Source organism: Salvelinus alpinus, chromosome 30 (genome assembly GCF_045679555.1).
Source record: "Salvelinus alpinus chromosome 30, SLU_Salpinus.1, whole genome shotgun sequence".
NCBI lineage: Eukaryota > Metazoa > Chordata > Actinopteri > Salmoniformes > Salmonidae > Salvelinus > Salvelinus alpinus.
The window spans coordinates 45796896-45811277 of NC_092115.1; the positions used below are offsets into that span (position 1 = coordinate 45796896).

Below are 14382 nucleotides of genomic sequence, written 5' to 3' on the forward strand. Positions count from 1 at the left end.
TCATATTTACACACATTGTATGTACTCACACATCACATCTTACACATCACCATCAGCCCTTAGAAATACAGTCTGTATAATGTGCATACATCCTATGCTCTCACACAAGTCATTTACATTTTGGTCATTCAGCAAACGCTGTTATCCAGAGCGACTTACAGTCCATGCATTCAACTAAGGTGGGTAAGACAACCACATGTCAGTCATTGCAAGTAAAAAACGTCCCACAATTATGCAGCTATCAGCAAAAGCAGTGGTAGTAAGACAATAAAGTAACGATGCTCAGGAATGCACATGATGGTGTCATATAGTAGTGTAGATTTGTGTAGATTTGACTCGAGCTTTGACTGCCACTTCAGTGAATTTGATCAGTATCTTTCTACAGTACGTTGCTTTTCACTGCATCTCAATAACACTCTTGAATGTAAAAAAGTGTTTTATTTTGGTCTTCAATGGGGTTGATTGTTTGATTTGTTTCAATGAGATTGGAGAGAAAGAAAGAGGTGGAGAGAGGGAGGAATGGGACCGAGCAGTGGGGAGCGAGGGGTGTGGTTGGTTATAAAACCTGGGACATTGTTGTCCTGTTGTGATGCCCTCTGTCCTGGAACCCTGCACCCTTCTGTCCTATCTCTCCATCACTTCATAGCGGGACTCTTCTGCAGCATCCAGTGAGGTCTGCAACATCACTTGGAGAACCCAAAGAGTCAGGAACCATGCTGACCATTTTGGCGCTAGCGTCGGTCGTACTCCTGGGAATAGGTAAAAAGTCTATTTAATTTTTCATAATATATCCCTAACCTTAGTCCTAACCCTAAGTACAATGGTTAATTACAATACTTGCTACACTGTAACTATAGGAATAACTACACAGTAATAAGTCCACTGTAATGTAACTTGTTAACGCAAATATTTTGGGGGGGATTTATGGGTAAAAAAAAAATATACTTCTAATATGTTAATTCTATGTTTAATCCTTCTGATCTGCTTTAAAGTTGCACGTGAAAAGTGTTGTCTTGTTTTTATCATCATCTTGAGTTGAAGGTTGAAGTTCACGTAGTATCGGTGACACAATTTGAATTAATAGCATTTATGATGAATGATCTCGTATGCTTTCTTTTTATATTATTATTAAAATCCTTTTATACATGCTTGGTATTTCATTCCCAGCTGTACATTAAACTAATCCCGTGGGTCACTGAATCTGGTTGACTCTGGGTTCTGCGTTATTGCTGCATTTCTTAATGAATGAATTAAAGGGAAAGGAAGTAAAGGAAAGCCTGTGCAGACGAGTAGTCTTGTAGTACGCCGTCGTGCGGATGTTATATTGTTGTGACTATTATTGTTATAACTACAGCGACATTTTGTTCTTCATCCCGTGTTTCTCTTATACAGAGTTAATTCCGTAAGGCTCACAAAGTTAAGATGAGGGCATACATTTTGGGACTCACTCTGAGACTGTGTATTGACAGTGTTTCTACACTTGAGGAGAGATCTTCCTCCCAGCTTTGTCAAAATGTCATTAAAAACGTCAAGTCTTATTCGATTGACAACTCCTGTGCTGGCTGACTGATTTATTGAAGGACGCTCGAGTTCCGAGCTGCATGTGAAAATATGAAATGTGCATCTTTACATTTCTGAATGTGATTTGTGTGTGTGTCAGTATCTTGGGTCAAAATCTTGAATCAAACGGAATACCCAATACCCAAAAGTAATTGATGATAGCAATGTTTGTAGATGCCATTACATACTTGGTGGTGGTTGTTGTACTGCGGTACTAATTTCATTCACAATGGAAGTGATATGTTGATTTTATGGCAAATATAGAATTGACATTCATTTTTCAAGAACACAACGTAGATAAATAAGCTATTTATATTCTGTGGGTAGTTATGTTGTACTTTTCAGTTCATATCAACGGCAATCCTTGCTGCATGCTATCATTGCACATGTTCATACCTTATTGAACCTTGGATAAATAGTGGTTGTGTGTGTGTGTGTATGTAAAAAGGATTGAATGAAAGACTTAAAAAGGCTTGGCAGCTGAAAGGCATTGAAATGAACTTGAACTTGTTTTCCTCTTGACTGTCTTTTTATAGTATATTAAATGGCACATCGACAGAAGAATAGTTTTAAAGGTTGTGTTTGTTTAATGCTATGAATACTCCACAATGGTCTACTGGAACCATAGTCTGGAACAAACCCTTGCAACTAAAAATAAAAACACTTTTCTCTGCCGTACGTCCCAGGCGCACATTTTGTAAGTGTGTAATGCATATTTTTCTTATTTAACCATGTCCGCCCCAGTCCACTCTATCCTATTGTCTGTTTTCATAGTATGTATGTCCATTATATCCCCAGAATAGTTTTGAAGCACGCAGTAATGATCTTTCGCGTTTATATATTTTTTATTGAAACCAACATAAACATTTACAATGGAAACTTACATATAGGCAATGGTACAATGGTATCTTGGAGGTAACAAATGGTAATGGTTCAACCCAGGAAGTGTGACAAAGGTAATTATGGACCACGTGGGTGCTGATCTTTCCTATTTAACCCTGTGTCTTAACCCCTATAGTGCCCCAGCAGTCTGAGGCCATCGTCATCTACACGGGCTGGGAGCGACACGCCCTGGTGGGCTCCGACATCCGTCTTTCCTGCTCCTTCTTCTCCTGGCGCTGGACCTCTGATGACGTCACCTTCTCCTGGAGCTACCGGCCCGACGGTGCCAGGGACGCCATCTCTGTACATATATCCTCTCCTCTATCATTATCCTCCTCTAGCCTCCTCTATGGATGCGTCCCAAATGGCACCCTAGTCCTTAGATAGTGCATTGATTTTAACCAGAGCCCTATGAGCCTATTCCTTAAATACAGTGGGGAGAACAAGTATTTGATACACTGCCGATTTTGCAGGTTTTCCTACTTACAAAGCATGTAGAGGTCTGTAATTTTTATCATAGGTACACTTCAACTATGAGAGACGGAATCTAAAACAAAAATCCATAAAATCACATTGTATGATTTTTAAGTAATTAATTTGCATTTTATTGCATGACATAAGTATTTGATACATCAGAAAAGCAGAACTTAATATTTGGTACAGAAACCTTTGTTTGCAATTACAGAGATCATACGTTTCCTGTAGTTCTTGACTAGGTTTGCACACACTGCAGCAGGGATTTTGGCCCACTCCTCCCTACAGATCTTCTCCAGATCCTTCAGGTTTCGGGGCTGTCGCTGGGCAATACGGACTTTCAGCTCCCTCCAAAGATTTTCTATTGGGTTCAGGTCTGGAGACTGGCTAGGCCACTCCAGGACCTTGAGATGCTTCTTACGGAGCCACTCCTTAGTTGCCATGGCTGTGTGCTTTGTGTCGTTGTCATGCTGGAAGACCCAGCCACGACCCATCTTCAATGCTCTTACTGAGGGAAGGAGGTTGTTGGCCAAGATCTCGCGATACATGGCCCCATCCATCCTCCCCTCAATACGGTGCAGTCGTCCTGTCCCCTTTGCAGAAAAGCATCCCCAAAGAATGATGTTTCCACCTCCATGCTTCACGGTTGGGATGGTGTTCTTGGGGTTGTACTCATACTTCTTCTTCCTCCAAACACGGCGAGTGGAGTTAGACCAAAAAGCTCTATTTTTGTCTCATCAGACCACATGACCTTCTCCCATTCCTCCTCTGGATCATCCAGATGGTCATTGGCAAACTTCAGACAGGCCTGGACATGCACTGGCTTAAGCAGGGGGACCTTGCGTGCGCTGCAGGATTTTAATCCATGACGGCGTAGTGTGTTACTAATGGTTTTCTTTGAGACTGTGGTCCCAGCTCTCTTCAGGTCATTGACCAGGTCCTGCCGTGTAGTTCTGGGCTGATCCCTCACCTTCCTCATGATCATTGATGCCCCACGAGGTGAAATCTTGCATGGAGCCCCAGACCGAGGGTGATTGACCGTCATCTTGAACTTCTTCCATTTTCTAATAATTGCGCCAACAGTTGTTTCCTTCTCACCAAGCTGCTTGCCTATTGTCCCGTAGCCCATCCCAGCCTTGTGCAGGTCTACAATTTTATCCCTGATGTCCTTACACAGCTCTCTGGTCTTGGCCATTGTGGAGAGGTTGGAATCTGTTTGATTGTGTGTGGACAGGTGTCTTTTATACAGGTAACGAGTTCAAACAGGTGCAGTTAATACAGGTAATGAGTGGAGAACAGGAGGGCTTCTTAAAGAAAAACTAACAGGTCTGTGAGAGCCGGAATTCTTACTGGTTGGTAGGTGATCAAATACTTATGTCATGCAATAAAATGCAAATTAATTACTTAAAAATCATACAATGTGATTTTCTGGATTTTTGTTTTAGATTCCGTCTCTCACAGTTGAAGTGTACCTATGATAAAAATTACAGACCTCTACATGCTTTGTAAGTAGGAAAACCAGCAAAATCGGCAGTGTATCAAATACTTGTTCTCCCCACTGTATATTGCACCCTTTGGGTCCTGGTCAAAAGTAGTGCACTACATATGGAATAGGGTGCCATTTGGGACACGAACCTATCACCTCTTTCCCATCTCCTTCTCATTCCCCTCATCTCACCCGGTGCCAGCTCTTTAATTTCAGTCCCTCGCACCTTATCTCCATCTTATTAGCTCTCTCTTCTCGCTGTGCCTTGCCCTCCTTGGCGCCCAATCTCACCCCCCCCCATATCGCCCTCTCCTACTTTCATTATCTCACTCTCCTTCTCTCCTCCTCTGCCTTCACCCACCTCTTGCCTCTCTCCCTCTGAAACGATGTCACCCCCTTCCTACTCCCTCCTGTCCCTTTCTCTTCAGCACAGTTGTTTAGATCTAAATGCTGGACTTAGCTTACAAGCTTCTTCTTTTAGCACATTCCATCTGTACCGTATCTAACAATTCATGTCATCTTTAGCCTAGATGTAGTCTGGTCTCAGATCTGTTTCTGCCAACAAAAATGTTGCCATGACAGTTCCATGAGGAGTTGGTAAGAGAGCAGAAACAGACTGGCATCCAGGCTAGCCTAGATGTAAAAGCAGACAAGAAACTGAATCCCTTTTACGGTCTTCCGGACTCCAGATCTTCCACTACACCGGTGGAGCTCCCTACTTAGACAACAAGGGACCCTTCAGAGACAGGCTGGAGTTTGTGGGGAACCCTGGTCGCCGGGACGGATCCATCCTGCTCAAAAACCTAGACTACGGAGACAACGGCACCTTCACCTGCGATGCCAAGAACCCACCTGACATAGTGGGACGCGCCTCCAGTGTCAGACTGCTGGTCTTTGAGAAGGGTGAGAGCATAGAATCACTAGCCTGGGTATCGATCTTGCCACTCGTTGTCATGCCTGCACTCCTTGCATGTTTGCCATGACAAGGAGTGGCATGAATGCACGAACTGATCAGGGACCAGGCTATATAATTACATATAGAATCCCTAGAATGCCAAGTAGACAGTTCTTGTTTGGCCTTCTCTTTTCTCACTCAGTTCCCATCCAGGCGGGCGTGATCACGGGGTCCATCATCGGTGCGGTGCTGGGTCTGTTGTTGCTGATCGTTGTCATCTACTATCTGATGAGGTTCCTGGTGGCCCGCAGAGTCTTCAACCTCAGTGTCAGGTCAGTGCCCCTGTGCCTCGGTCTAGGGCCAAAGCCAGAGCCCATCCCCGGCTTGGACACCTGTATGGTTTAGCTGGCACTAGGTGGCACTCAGTTCTTTTTGTTCGTAAAGGTATTTTTCAGATTGTATTGAAACAGATAGAGAGAGAGGATGACAGTGGGGGGAAAGTTGTGTCGAAAAATGTTGCGCAGGCGGTGGCAATACCGCTACACCACACAGACCACAGGTGGCACTAAGTTGACCGCTAATCAAGTTCTACAGTCAGGCTATGATCATGCAAATATGACGAATTGAACAGACTTGGAACCTCTGACCCTGGCAATTCTCATGCGTACACTCACTATGGCTAACCTGGTATTGCAATGTATAATTTCCATGGTAATTTAGTTCCATTCTAGTTCTGTATCTATGATCTTGTCTCCTAACCTTCCATGGAGAGTCAGTGCTGATTCTGTTCTTTGTGATAGCTACAAAGCAGGACTATACTGTAACAGCAACAGTATATTGCTTTGACCACTGGGGGGGAGAGGTGTGACATCCACCTGACGTTGTTCTCTTTTGTTTCCTCCAGCAAACATGGAAAGAAAGGGAAGGGTAAAGAGGGATCACAGCAGAGACAGGCAAGTCCTCTCGTCGTCGGCTCACTCACAACTACACAACGACAACAACAGCAGCTCACAGCTACAGCACACAAGTACCGTACAGCACAAGTCATGTAAGAGTACAACACATATATGACAGCTCATACCATAACAACTTGGCTATACACAGCCACAGAACCACACTTCAGCACGGTATTGTTAGTAAGAGCGCCACAGAGCAGGCGTTATTGCACCACCAAAGCAAACACATGTAATAATCCTCTCCTGCTATTAAACGAAACAGTCATCGAGTGTTGGAACGCTTTAAATCCAGTCAGTCGCCCAAAAGCTTAAGAGCTAAATGACCGCCCATCCCCCACTCTTATATCCTTCCTCCGTTAGTTTTACTACCTCCTCAAGGGCCAACAAACACAATACAATGGGTAAATAGTCGGGGGAAGTTCACCCATTTTTACGTGGCCTTTTTTTCACTTTTTTTGTGGTTGTAGTTGATTTCCCCCCCCCCCCCCCCATATCGTGTTTTTTTATATTTTGTTTAATTACAGAGAAAATTGGTTGAAAAATGTAGCTGTCACCACTTGCTACATTGACTTATAATGCAATATGCAAATATGTCTTAAGCATATTATAAAACATTCTAAAACACTCCACACCAACTCATATTACACCAGAATCACATTCTGAATGATGTCTGCACAATTTTTGGGAAAAAAAAAAATCTAATTTGCCATGTTTTAATGAGGCTGTTTACAACAACGAAAATATGCAAATATGGTTTTATGGGACAATGATTTGGGGGGGGGGGGGGGGGGGATTTTGTGCAGAGACATCATTCAGAATGGGATTCTGATGTAACATGCTTTGGACACATTTTCACAATGCATTGTAGTCATTAGCAAATGATCTCAGCAAAATGTGTCTACTAATTTTCTCTGTAACAAAACAAAATATTAAACAGTTTAGGTAATCAACTACAAGACAGTGAAAAGGCCACATGTAAAAATGGGTGAACTTCCCATAACACCAGCCACCATTGTGAAATGGCTGAGGCAAGTTCGTGTAGTACAGTAATTCGATTCCCTGTGAATGGAACTGAGTTGCTCTCAGTGGGAGAGAAAGTAGAGAAAGAGGGAGACCTGCTGATTCTGAATCAAATGAAAATCACTGGCCCTATTATCGGCTCACAGTTATCCCAAATTACACTGAGTCACACTGGGGATAAGTGCAAGGCTAGGGGGTGGATAGCTCTAATGTGCCTCCCAAATGGCACCCTATTCCCTATGTGTATATATATATATATATATATTTTTTTTTTTTTACCTGTATTTAACTAGGCAAGTCAGTTAAGAACAAATTCTTATTTTCAATTATGGTTAACTGCCTTGTTCAGGGGCAGAACTACAGATTTTTACCTTTTTACCTTTTGCAACCTTTCGGTTACTAGTCCAACGCTCTAACCACCACGCTACCTGCCGCCCCAGGTAGCAGTGCATATAGTGCATTACTTTTGACCAGAGTAGTGCACTATATGGAATAGGGTGGCATTTGGGATGCGACCTGGCTTTTTGGTATTACCGCTGGTTCCTCCCAGGTCGAATTAAGTCAAATGATTTTCTATACTGTGAGAGAGAGATTCCATGTCAAATCGAATGATGATGTACGCTGCTAAATGACATCCTAGGGTATTGATCAACTCACTAAGATGTCTTCATGGAAGTAGTCAAGCGTCTAGGGTTGCTAAATCCTAAACTCAACTTTCCCAGGTTTTCCAGAACCAGGATTTCTGGAAAATCTGAACATTTTGGGAAAGTTTAGGCAATTCTTCAACACCACAAGGGACAGTTTGGCGTGTAGTTAGTTTCCTCACAGTATTGTTTAGGAATCAATCAGGCATGCAGCTGGCTGGGGTCTGTGCAGTATCAGAGGTCTGGGGTTATATTCAGGGTTTACTTCTGTCTACCTCAGCATTAGAGTGCACTGTCATTCTCATCTCCCCACAGCTCTCGCTGACTGCGTCCAAAATGGAATCCTATTCCCTATACAGTGCACTACTACTTTTTTTTAACCAGAGCCCTATGGGTCCTGGTCAAAAGAAGTGCAATGGGTTGCGTCCCAAATGGCAAGGGTCCTGGTCAAAAGTAGTGCACTATATAGGGTGCTATTTGGGATGCAGGCATTGTCACATGATGGATTGTCAGGTTGCACTTGAGTTGCAGTCAGTTGCACAAAATGCCTGGAGGTTGGGTGCATAAATTAATAATATATCTCACAGTCAAAAGGACAATTGCTGAAATTCTGACAGTATTGTTATATACACAGTTTCACCATGAGAAATTCATTTCATGGTGCGGGGACAAAAAAATAAAATGTGCAAAACAGTCTGCTCCTCACTATGGCTCCTCTCTTTTAAACTATGTATGTAAACACATTTACAGGGTTTTCATATATTTGTCAAATGTGCTGTTTAATCCAACAGGCTTTATCTACTTCCCAAATTGCACCCTATTCCCTACATAGTGCACTACTTATGACCAGAGCCTTATGGGCCATGGTCAAAAGTAGTGCACTATATAGGGAACAGGGTGCCATTTGGGAAATAAACCGGGTGTTCCTCTATAGGGTTTACTTGCACTTGTAAAACATGCCGTTTGATCGAACTGGCCTTATTTAGCTCTACGCTGACTCCACCCAATCTGTATCAGCCACTGTACCTGGGTTATTTCTATTTGCTGGGCTTGCACAACAAAGCTGCGAGAATCCCATTGGCTGCATCCCAAGTGGCGCCCTATTCCCCATAAGGCTCTGGTCAAAAGTAGTGAACTACATAGGGAATAGGGTGCCATTTAGAACGAAACCACCATCATGTGGCATCTTCGTTCACCATTACTCCATTAGGGGAGGGAGGCAGAGTGGGAGAGAGAGTATTAGTAGCTGACTACCCTGGAGCCTGGAGCAGCATACAGCACACAACAGGCTGTGCTGGAATGATAATACAGTGCACTCGATATTGATCCCAGCGAACACACCGTCCGCACCCATTCTCTCCATTCCTCCCTCTCACTCACTCACTAGCTCATTCACATTCCCTTTATCTGGTCCCTCTCTTCCCCCTTTCTTTTCAGTCTCATCCTCTTTCTCGTCCTCCCTCCTTCTCCTGTCTGTCTATCCTTCCTCTACTCCCTCCGGATGGCCGTGAGAAGCCCCTGTCTTTCTTCCTTCCTTCCTTTCTTCCTGTGTTTTCTTGTTCTGTCTCTCTTTCCACAGGTGAACAGCCAGTTCGTTTTTGGATCCATATTCTGCTTAACTGATCCGTCCTCTGATCAATCTCTACCTCTACCTGTCTATATCTCTATTTAGTAAGGGACTTAGCTCAGCTCCTAACCACCTTCTCTGCCTGCGTCCCAAATGGCACCTTGTTCGCTATGAAGTGCACTACTTTTGACTAAGTAGGGCACTATATAGGGAATAGGGTGCCATTTTGGACGCAGTATCTGTCTATAGGCACTGTAGCGATAGCCATGCACTTGACCTTTTACCCTTTCCACAGAAGCCCAGTGTCTCTTCATGTAAGCGATTGCTTTTCAGTAAAGTAATTACATTAGATCGCTCTGACATTTCCTTTTCACTAACTCAGAGGCTACTTTCCTCTTGCAGGTGGCCTCTGTACCGAGCCCTTACCTTCCCAGTCTTCTCCCATGTCCTTGGCTCCAGTAAGATGAGGGTTTGCAGAAATATGTTATTTGTTGTCATTGTCATGGTCCAGTTGGTAGATCAATGTTTTTGAGTGAACTGGTGCATGTCTGCGTGTTGATTGGTTAAAGTTGACTCAAAGCTGCATTTTATTAAGACACCTGCTATGTTGGAAATAGATGTGTGGCAGTCCTGTGTCAGATGTTAGATCTGACTGTAGCAGTCCTGTCACTCTGTCCCTAACTCATCGATGCCTGTTTTGTCACCCCTTGCAGCCCTGGAGACCACCCCCCGTCACTTGCCTCCCCCTTACCTCCTAAATATGAATCTCTTTCTCTTTTTCTCCTAAATGTACCTCTCTCTCTCTCTCTCTCTGCTCTAATGTCAATACCTCCCTCCCTCCTTCAATCCTAATCCATCTGTTTCCTCATTTTTAACATGCCCATCGACCTCACCCATCTCTCCCCGTGCTAACACCACTTCTCTCCCCCTCCCTCTTCCCCTCTCTCCTTTCCCACACTCCTCCTTTCCTCCTGAAGTGACTCCTCTCCTCCCCTGTTCCCTCCTCCTCTCCACAGGGCCCAACTCTCTCCATCGGAGACCCGTCCAAGCTGAAGGCCGCCGCCTCAGAAAAGAAGAAGCAGGAGTCGCGCAAGGATAAGAAATAGGATACGGGGAGCAGAGAGCTAGAGCCCCAACACACAGCCCAGCCCAAAGCATTGAGACAGGCAGAGAGAGCAGGAACAGGGGACTCACCCAAGGGGGAAGGGCCTGGGAGGGTGCTGATGACCATCGAGCTGGAGCTCTCCAAGTGGGAAAAAGAGGGGGAGGGGAAGAGGGGTGGGTCCGCCTCAGCCAAATCATCCAGTTTCCTGTCCCTGTCCAAGCTCTCCAAAAAACTGACCCTGAAATAAGTGAATGAGAATCATACTGGAGAGGGAGGCAGCGGAGGACCTTAAGGAGGCAGTCTTAAAGAACTGTAAGGTGGTGTCCCAAATGGCTCCATATTCCCTACATAGTGCACTACTTTTGACCAGAGCCCTATGGGCCCTGGTCAAAAGTAGTGCAGTGCACTAAATAGGGAATAGGGTGCTATTTCGGAGGCAGCCTAAGTCTGTCGTCAACAGTATATTCTTTCCCACAAGATCTAAGCCTTTACAACTCAAAGTATATTCATCGAGATCTCAATGCCACACTGGGGTGAACATAGACACAATAGTGATAAAAAAAATATGATAGCTCAATCAATGGAAGTGAAACACTCCAACTACTACTGTCAGGTCATGAAACATGCCATTTGAACCAAATCAAATGGCATCTGACTGCTGGTTTGATGACAAAATCTTTAAAGCTATTCCCAAGTTTGCCTTTCATTCTGACATCTTAGATGTGATGCAAGGCAGTATTTCTCTACTACGCCTGTCCGACACACATCAGAGAGTCCTGGCTACAGGGACCACCCAATTTGTTATTTTTTGTCTGTGTCCCAAATGGCACCCTATTCTCCACTCAGTGCACTACTTTGACCTGAGCCCTATGGGCCCTGGGGAGAGGATCTGTCAAAGTTTGACTTGCCCTCACACTGACTGATGTCTTCTCTTCTTTCTCCTCTCGTCTTTCACTGGGAGCACTTTTATTCTGACTTCTCTTCATTAAAACTGTAGAAGTTTCTAAAAAAAACGTTGAATGCTTACTCTTTCTCATCCTATCTTTTCTATCTCTCTTTTCTCTCGTAGATTTTCTGAATCTTATTTCTCAAAGACTCGACTTCCTCCCACTTGACTGCTTCAGCTTCCATGCGCCGCACCCTTTTAGACCACACCCCTTTCCTCCTGCCCCACCTTTTGATGCGCTTCTCCCATCTCATTAAGTCCTGACTATAAAAGATCAGTCACACGAAGCGAAGCAAGAGTAGTCCTACCGAGTTCAGTGTTTGTATGGCGAGGAAAGAACATACAACTCATAACCCATTCAGCTAGCATCAAGCAGAGACCAGACCAGACCCAGGATAGACATGCAGTGTAACAAATGGACCCACCAGGCTATTGTATAGAGAATAGAGATACAAATCACTACAGGGAGAGGTCAAATAGTTCCTGAAACTTCTGTTAATGCTTCCCGCTGCTCAGTGCTCAATCGGATCAGGTGTGAGGGGTGTGAAGAGTTTGAGTGCACCCTGTGCTGGACGAGTCAGAGCGAGGGAGAGAAATATGATTCCTAGCTCTTACCTTGTGTAGATGGGTTCAAATTGAAGTTCATATCGCCGGGGTGATTCACTCCCTTCACATTTGAGCTAATGGAGGCCGTAGTGCTGCGCTGCCTTTCTGTCGCCCGCAAGCTGGAGGCTAGGTTATTCCTGTCTATAAGGGTGTAGTTGATACAGGCTTACTGTAACAGCTGCAATTTAAAGCAGAGTAGAGAAAAAAAAGCCCTGTTTGTTTGTGTCTGAGAGGGCATCCCAAATGGCCAGCTACTTCCTATATATTGCTCTACATTTGACCAGGGCCCATAGGGCTCTGGTTAAACATAGTGCACTATATGTTGTATAGGGTGCCATTTTGGACGCCGGCTGCTTTGACTTCTGTGACTGAGTCCTTGAAATGACGTCACGTTGACAGCCAGTGGACATTCTCAGGCTCTGACAACAAAGGGATACTCCTCCTTTCTACTCCTCCATGTTATTTTGGTCCCGTTAATCCCTTCTGCACATTTCTCCCCCCTATTTTAGCACTTGCTGGTAACTGGATCTCTCTATCTCTCACGCACGCACGCACGCACACACACACACACACACATACTGTCTTTCTCTAATTCTCTCTCTCTCTCTCTGTGTCCTTTAGTGACGCTAAGCTATCTTCCCTCATAGACTACCCAATCCACTCTACACTTAAGCCGCTTCTATCTAGCTCTATCAGACAAAGCCAGACCCCATCTCAAACAAACTCAGCAATTCTTTTTTTCTTTTCTTTCCTCTCCTCCTCCTCCTCCTCCCTCTTTTTCAAACTCAGTGATGGACACCTCTCTCCTCCACCCCCCTGATCACCAGCGTCCCTCTCACTCACCCACCAATGCCACCACACCACTGCACGTTCGTTCACCTACCTTTTCTGCTGGTTGGAATGCCACGTCGCTCTCTTCTGCCCCCTATTGGCCAGGGATGGAAACTGGGCAGAATCATCCATGTTATTAGTTCTCATTGAAGACTTTAATCTAGTTATAGCTCTCTGCCGGTCGCAAAGGTGCGTGTTTTATGTGTGTCTGTGTGTCTAGTCAGACTGTCATGTCAAACAAAAGATGATAAAAACACTGTTACATGCATGTCATTCTAAAGTAAAGCAAATAATGAGACATTTTACTGAACAAGTGCAAAAAAATGCTTGTTTTCGTTTGAGGGAGGCAGATATGTGATAGTGTCTTCTTATGACATTTTATCACATTGATGCCCTTGTTTATGGAGGGGGATCTGTGTGGCTGTTTTTATTTTGGTGCATATTTTCCAGGGGCGGAAAATAAATATTTGTTCTTTTGAGGTGCAAGCTGCATGGGGCTACAGGAGGCACTCGCACGGTGAGGGAGATGATGATGATGATGATGAGGAGGAGGATAAGGGAGGTTAACTTCAGATGTTGCTGGTGGTAATGCGATTGGAAAAAAATAACAGGTTGTTGCTGGGATGAGGATACTTTGGAGAGAGAGAGAGAGAGAGAGAGAGACGTATCTTGTGTGTTAAGCCAAGCCAAACATTCATATGTATCGCTGAAGATATGGTTCATCTCTCCCTAAAGCTCTTTCTTTCAAGGTCCTCACCCTGAGCTTCTGGTCAGAACGCTTGATAGGTTATGCGAGGTGGTTAGCGTAGGGTTTAGTGTTGAATGTGTTTTGTTCTTTTAACTGTGGTCATAGGGAGTGTGTTAAAACCACACCATGGTTCATTAAGCCAATAGAAAATAGATAGTTCTGTTCACCCCATCGCTGTTTAACCAACTATCCATCATCAGATGTGATCAGTTTGAATGTTTCTTTTGTTTCTTTTTCAGTACAGCCACACGGACTCCCGACATGAAACAAAACTGCTTTAAAATGTCTTCACAATGTTTTGTTGTCTGGATTGTGTACTGTATGCATTATTTTGGTTGTCAGATAACATTCCTTTCTTAGAAATGTCAAGCTTACATTTTTACGTTTATTTTAATGCTTTATAATTAAAGTGCACTAATCATATACATTTGATGGTTATTTAAAATGTGTTGTCAAGGGAAGGTCAATAAAAAATTTAAGCATCAAACACATCTCGGTTGTAAAAGGAGAATAAAATAAACTCAAATGAAAATGACTAGTGTTCTCCATGTCTGTTCCATTCAAGTGTATTTTGAAAAGTCGTTGGATGATCTACTTCTTGATCGGGTTCTTGATTAATGGTACATGTGAGGTTAATATTGTCGTTTGTTTGTTGTCACTGT

The 14382-nt window shown here is 43.9% G+C and overlaps 1 protein-coding gene across 7 annotated transcripts; it reads left to right on the top strand.

Moving 5' to 3' along the window:
• Nucleotides 1-577: 577 nt before the first annotated feature.
• Nucleotides 578-14255, top strand: LOC139560493 (myelin protein P0-like). Of its 7 annotated transcripts, none has more exons than XM_071377325.1 (6): nt 578-759; nt 2579-2745; nt 5092-5305; nt 5500-5629; nt 6202-6250; nt 10501-14255. In XM_071377325.1, the coding sequence occupies exons 1-6, from the start codon at nt 714-716 to the stop codon at nt 10588-10590; spliced, it is 696 nt and encodes a 231-aa protein (XP_071233426.1). In that variant the 5' UTR covers nt 578-713; the 3' UTR covers nt 10591-14255. The 7 variants fall into 7 exon arrangements, with proteins under 7 accessions (XP_071233426.1, XP_071233427.1, XP_071233428.1 ...); XM_071377326.1 differs by having other exon boundaries at nt 11659-14255; XM_071377327.1 differs by having other exon boundaries at nt 12931-14255.
• The last annotated feature ends 127 nt before the right edge of the window (nt 14256-14382 follow it).

Coding starts and splice junctions, on each gene's coding strand:
- LOC139560493 (XM_071377325.1), top strand. CDS start 714: ATGCTGACCATTTTGGCGCTAGCGTCGGTCGTACTCCTGGGAATAG. Junction 2,746..5,091: donor GTGCCAGGGACGCCATCTCT/GTACATATATCC, acceptor TCCGGACTCCAG/ATCTTCCACTACACCGGTGG. Junction 5,630..6,201: donor GTCTTCAACCTCAGTGTCAG/GTCAGTGCCCCT, acceptor TGTTTCCTCCAG/CAAACATGGAAAGAAAGGGA.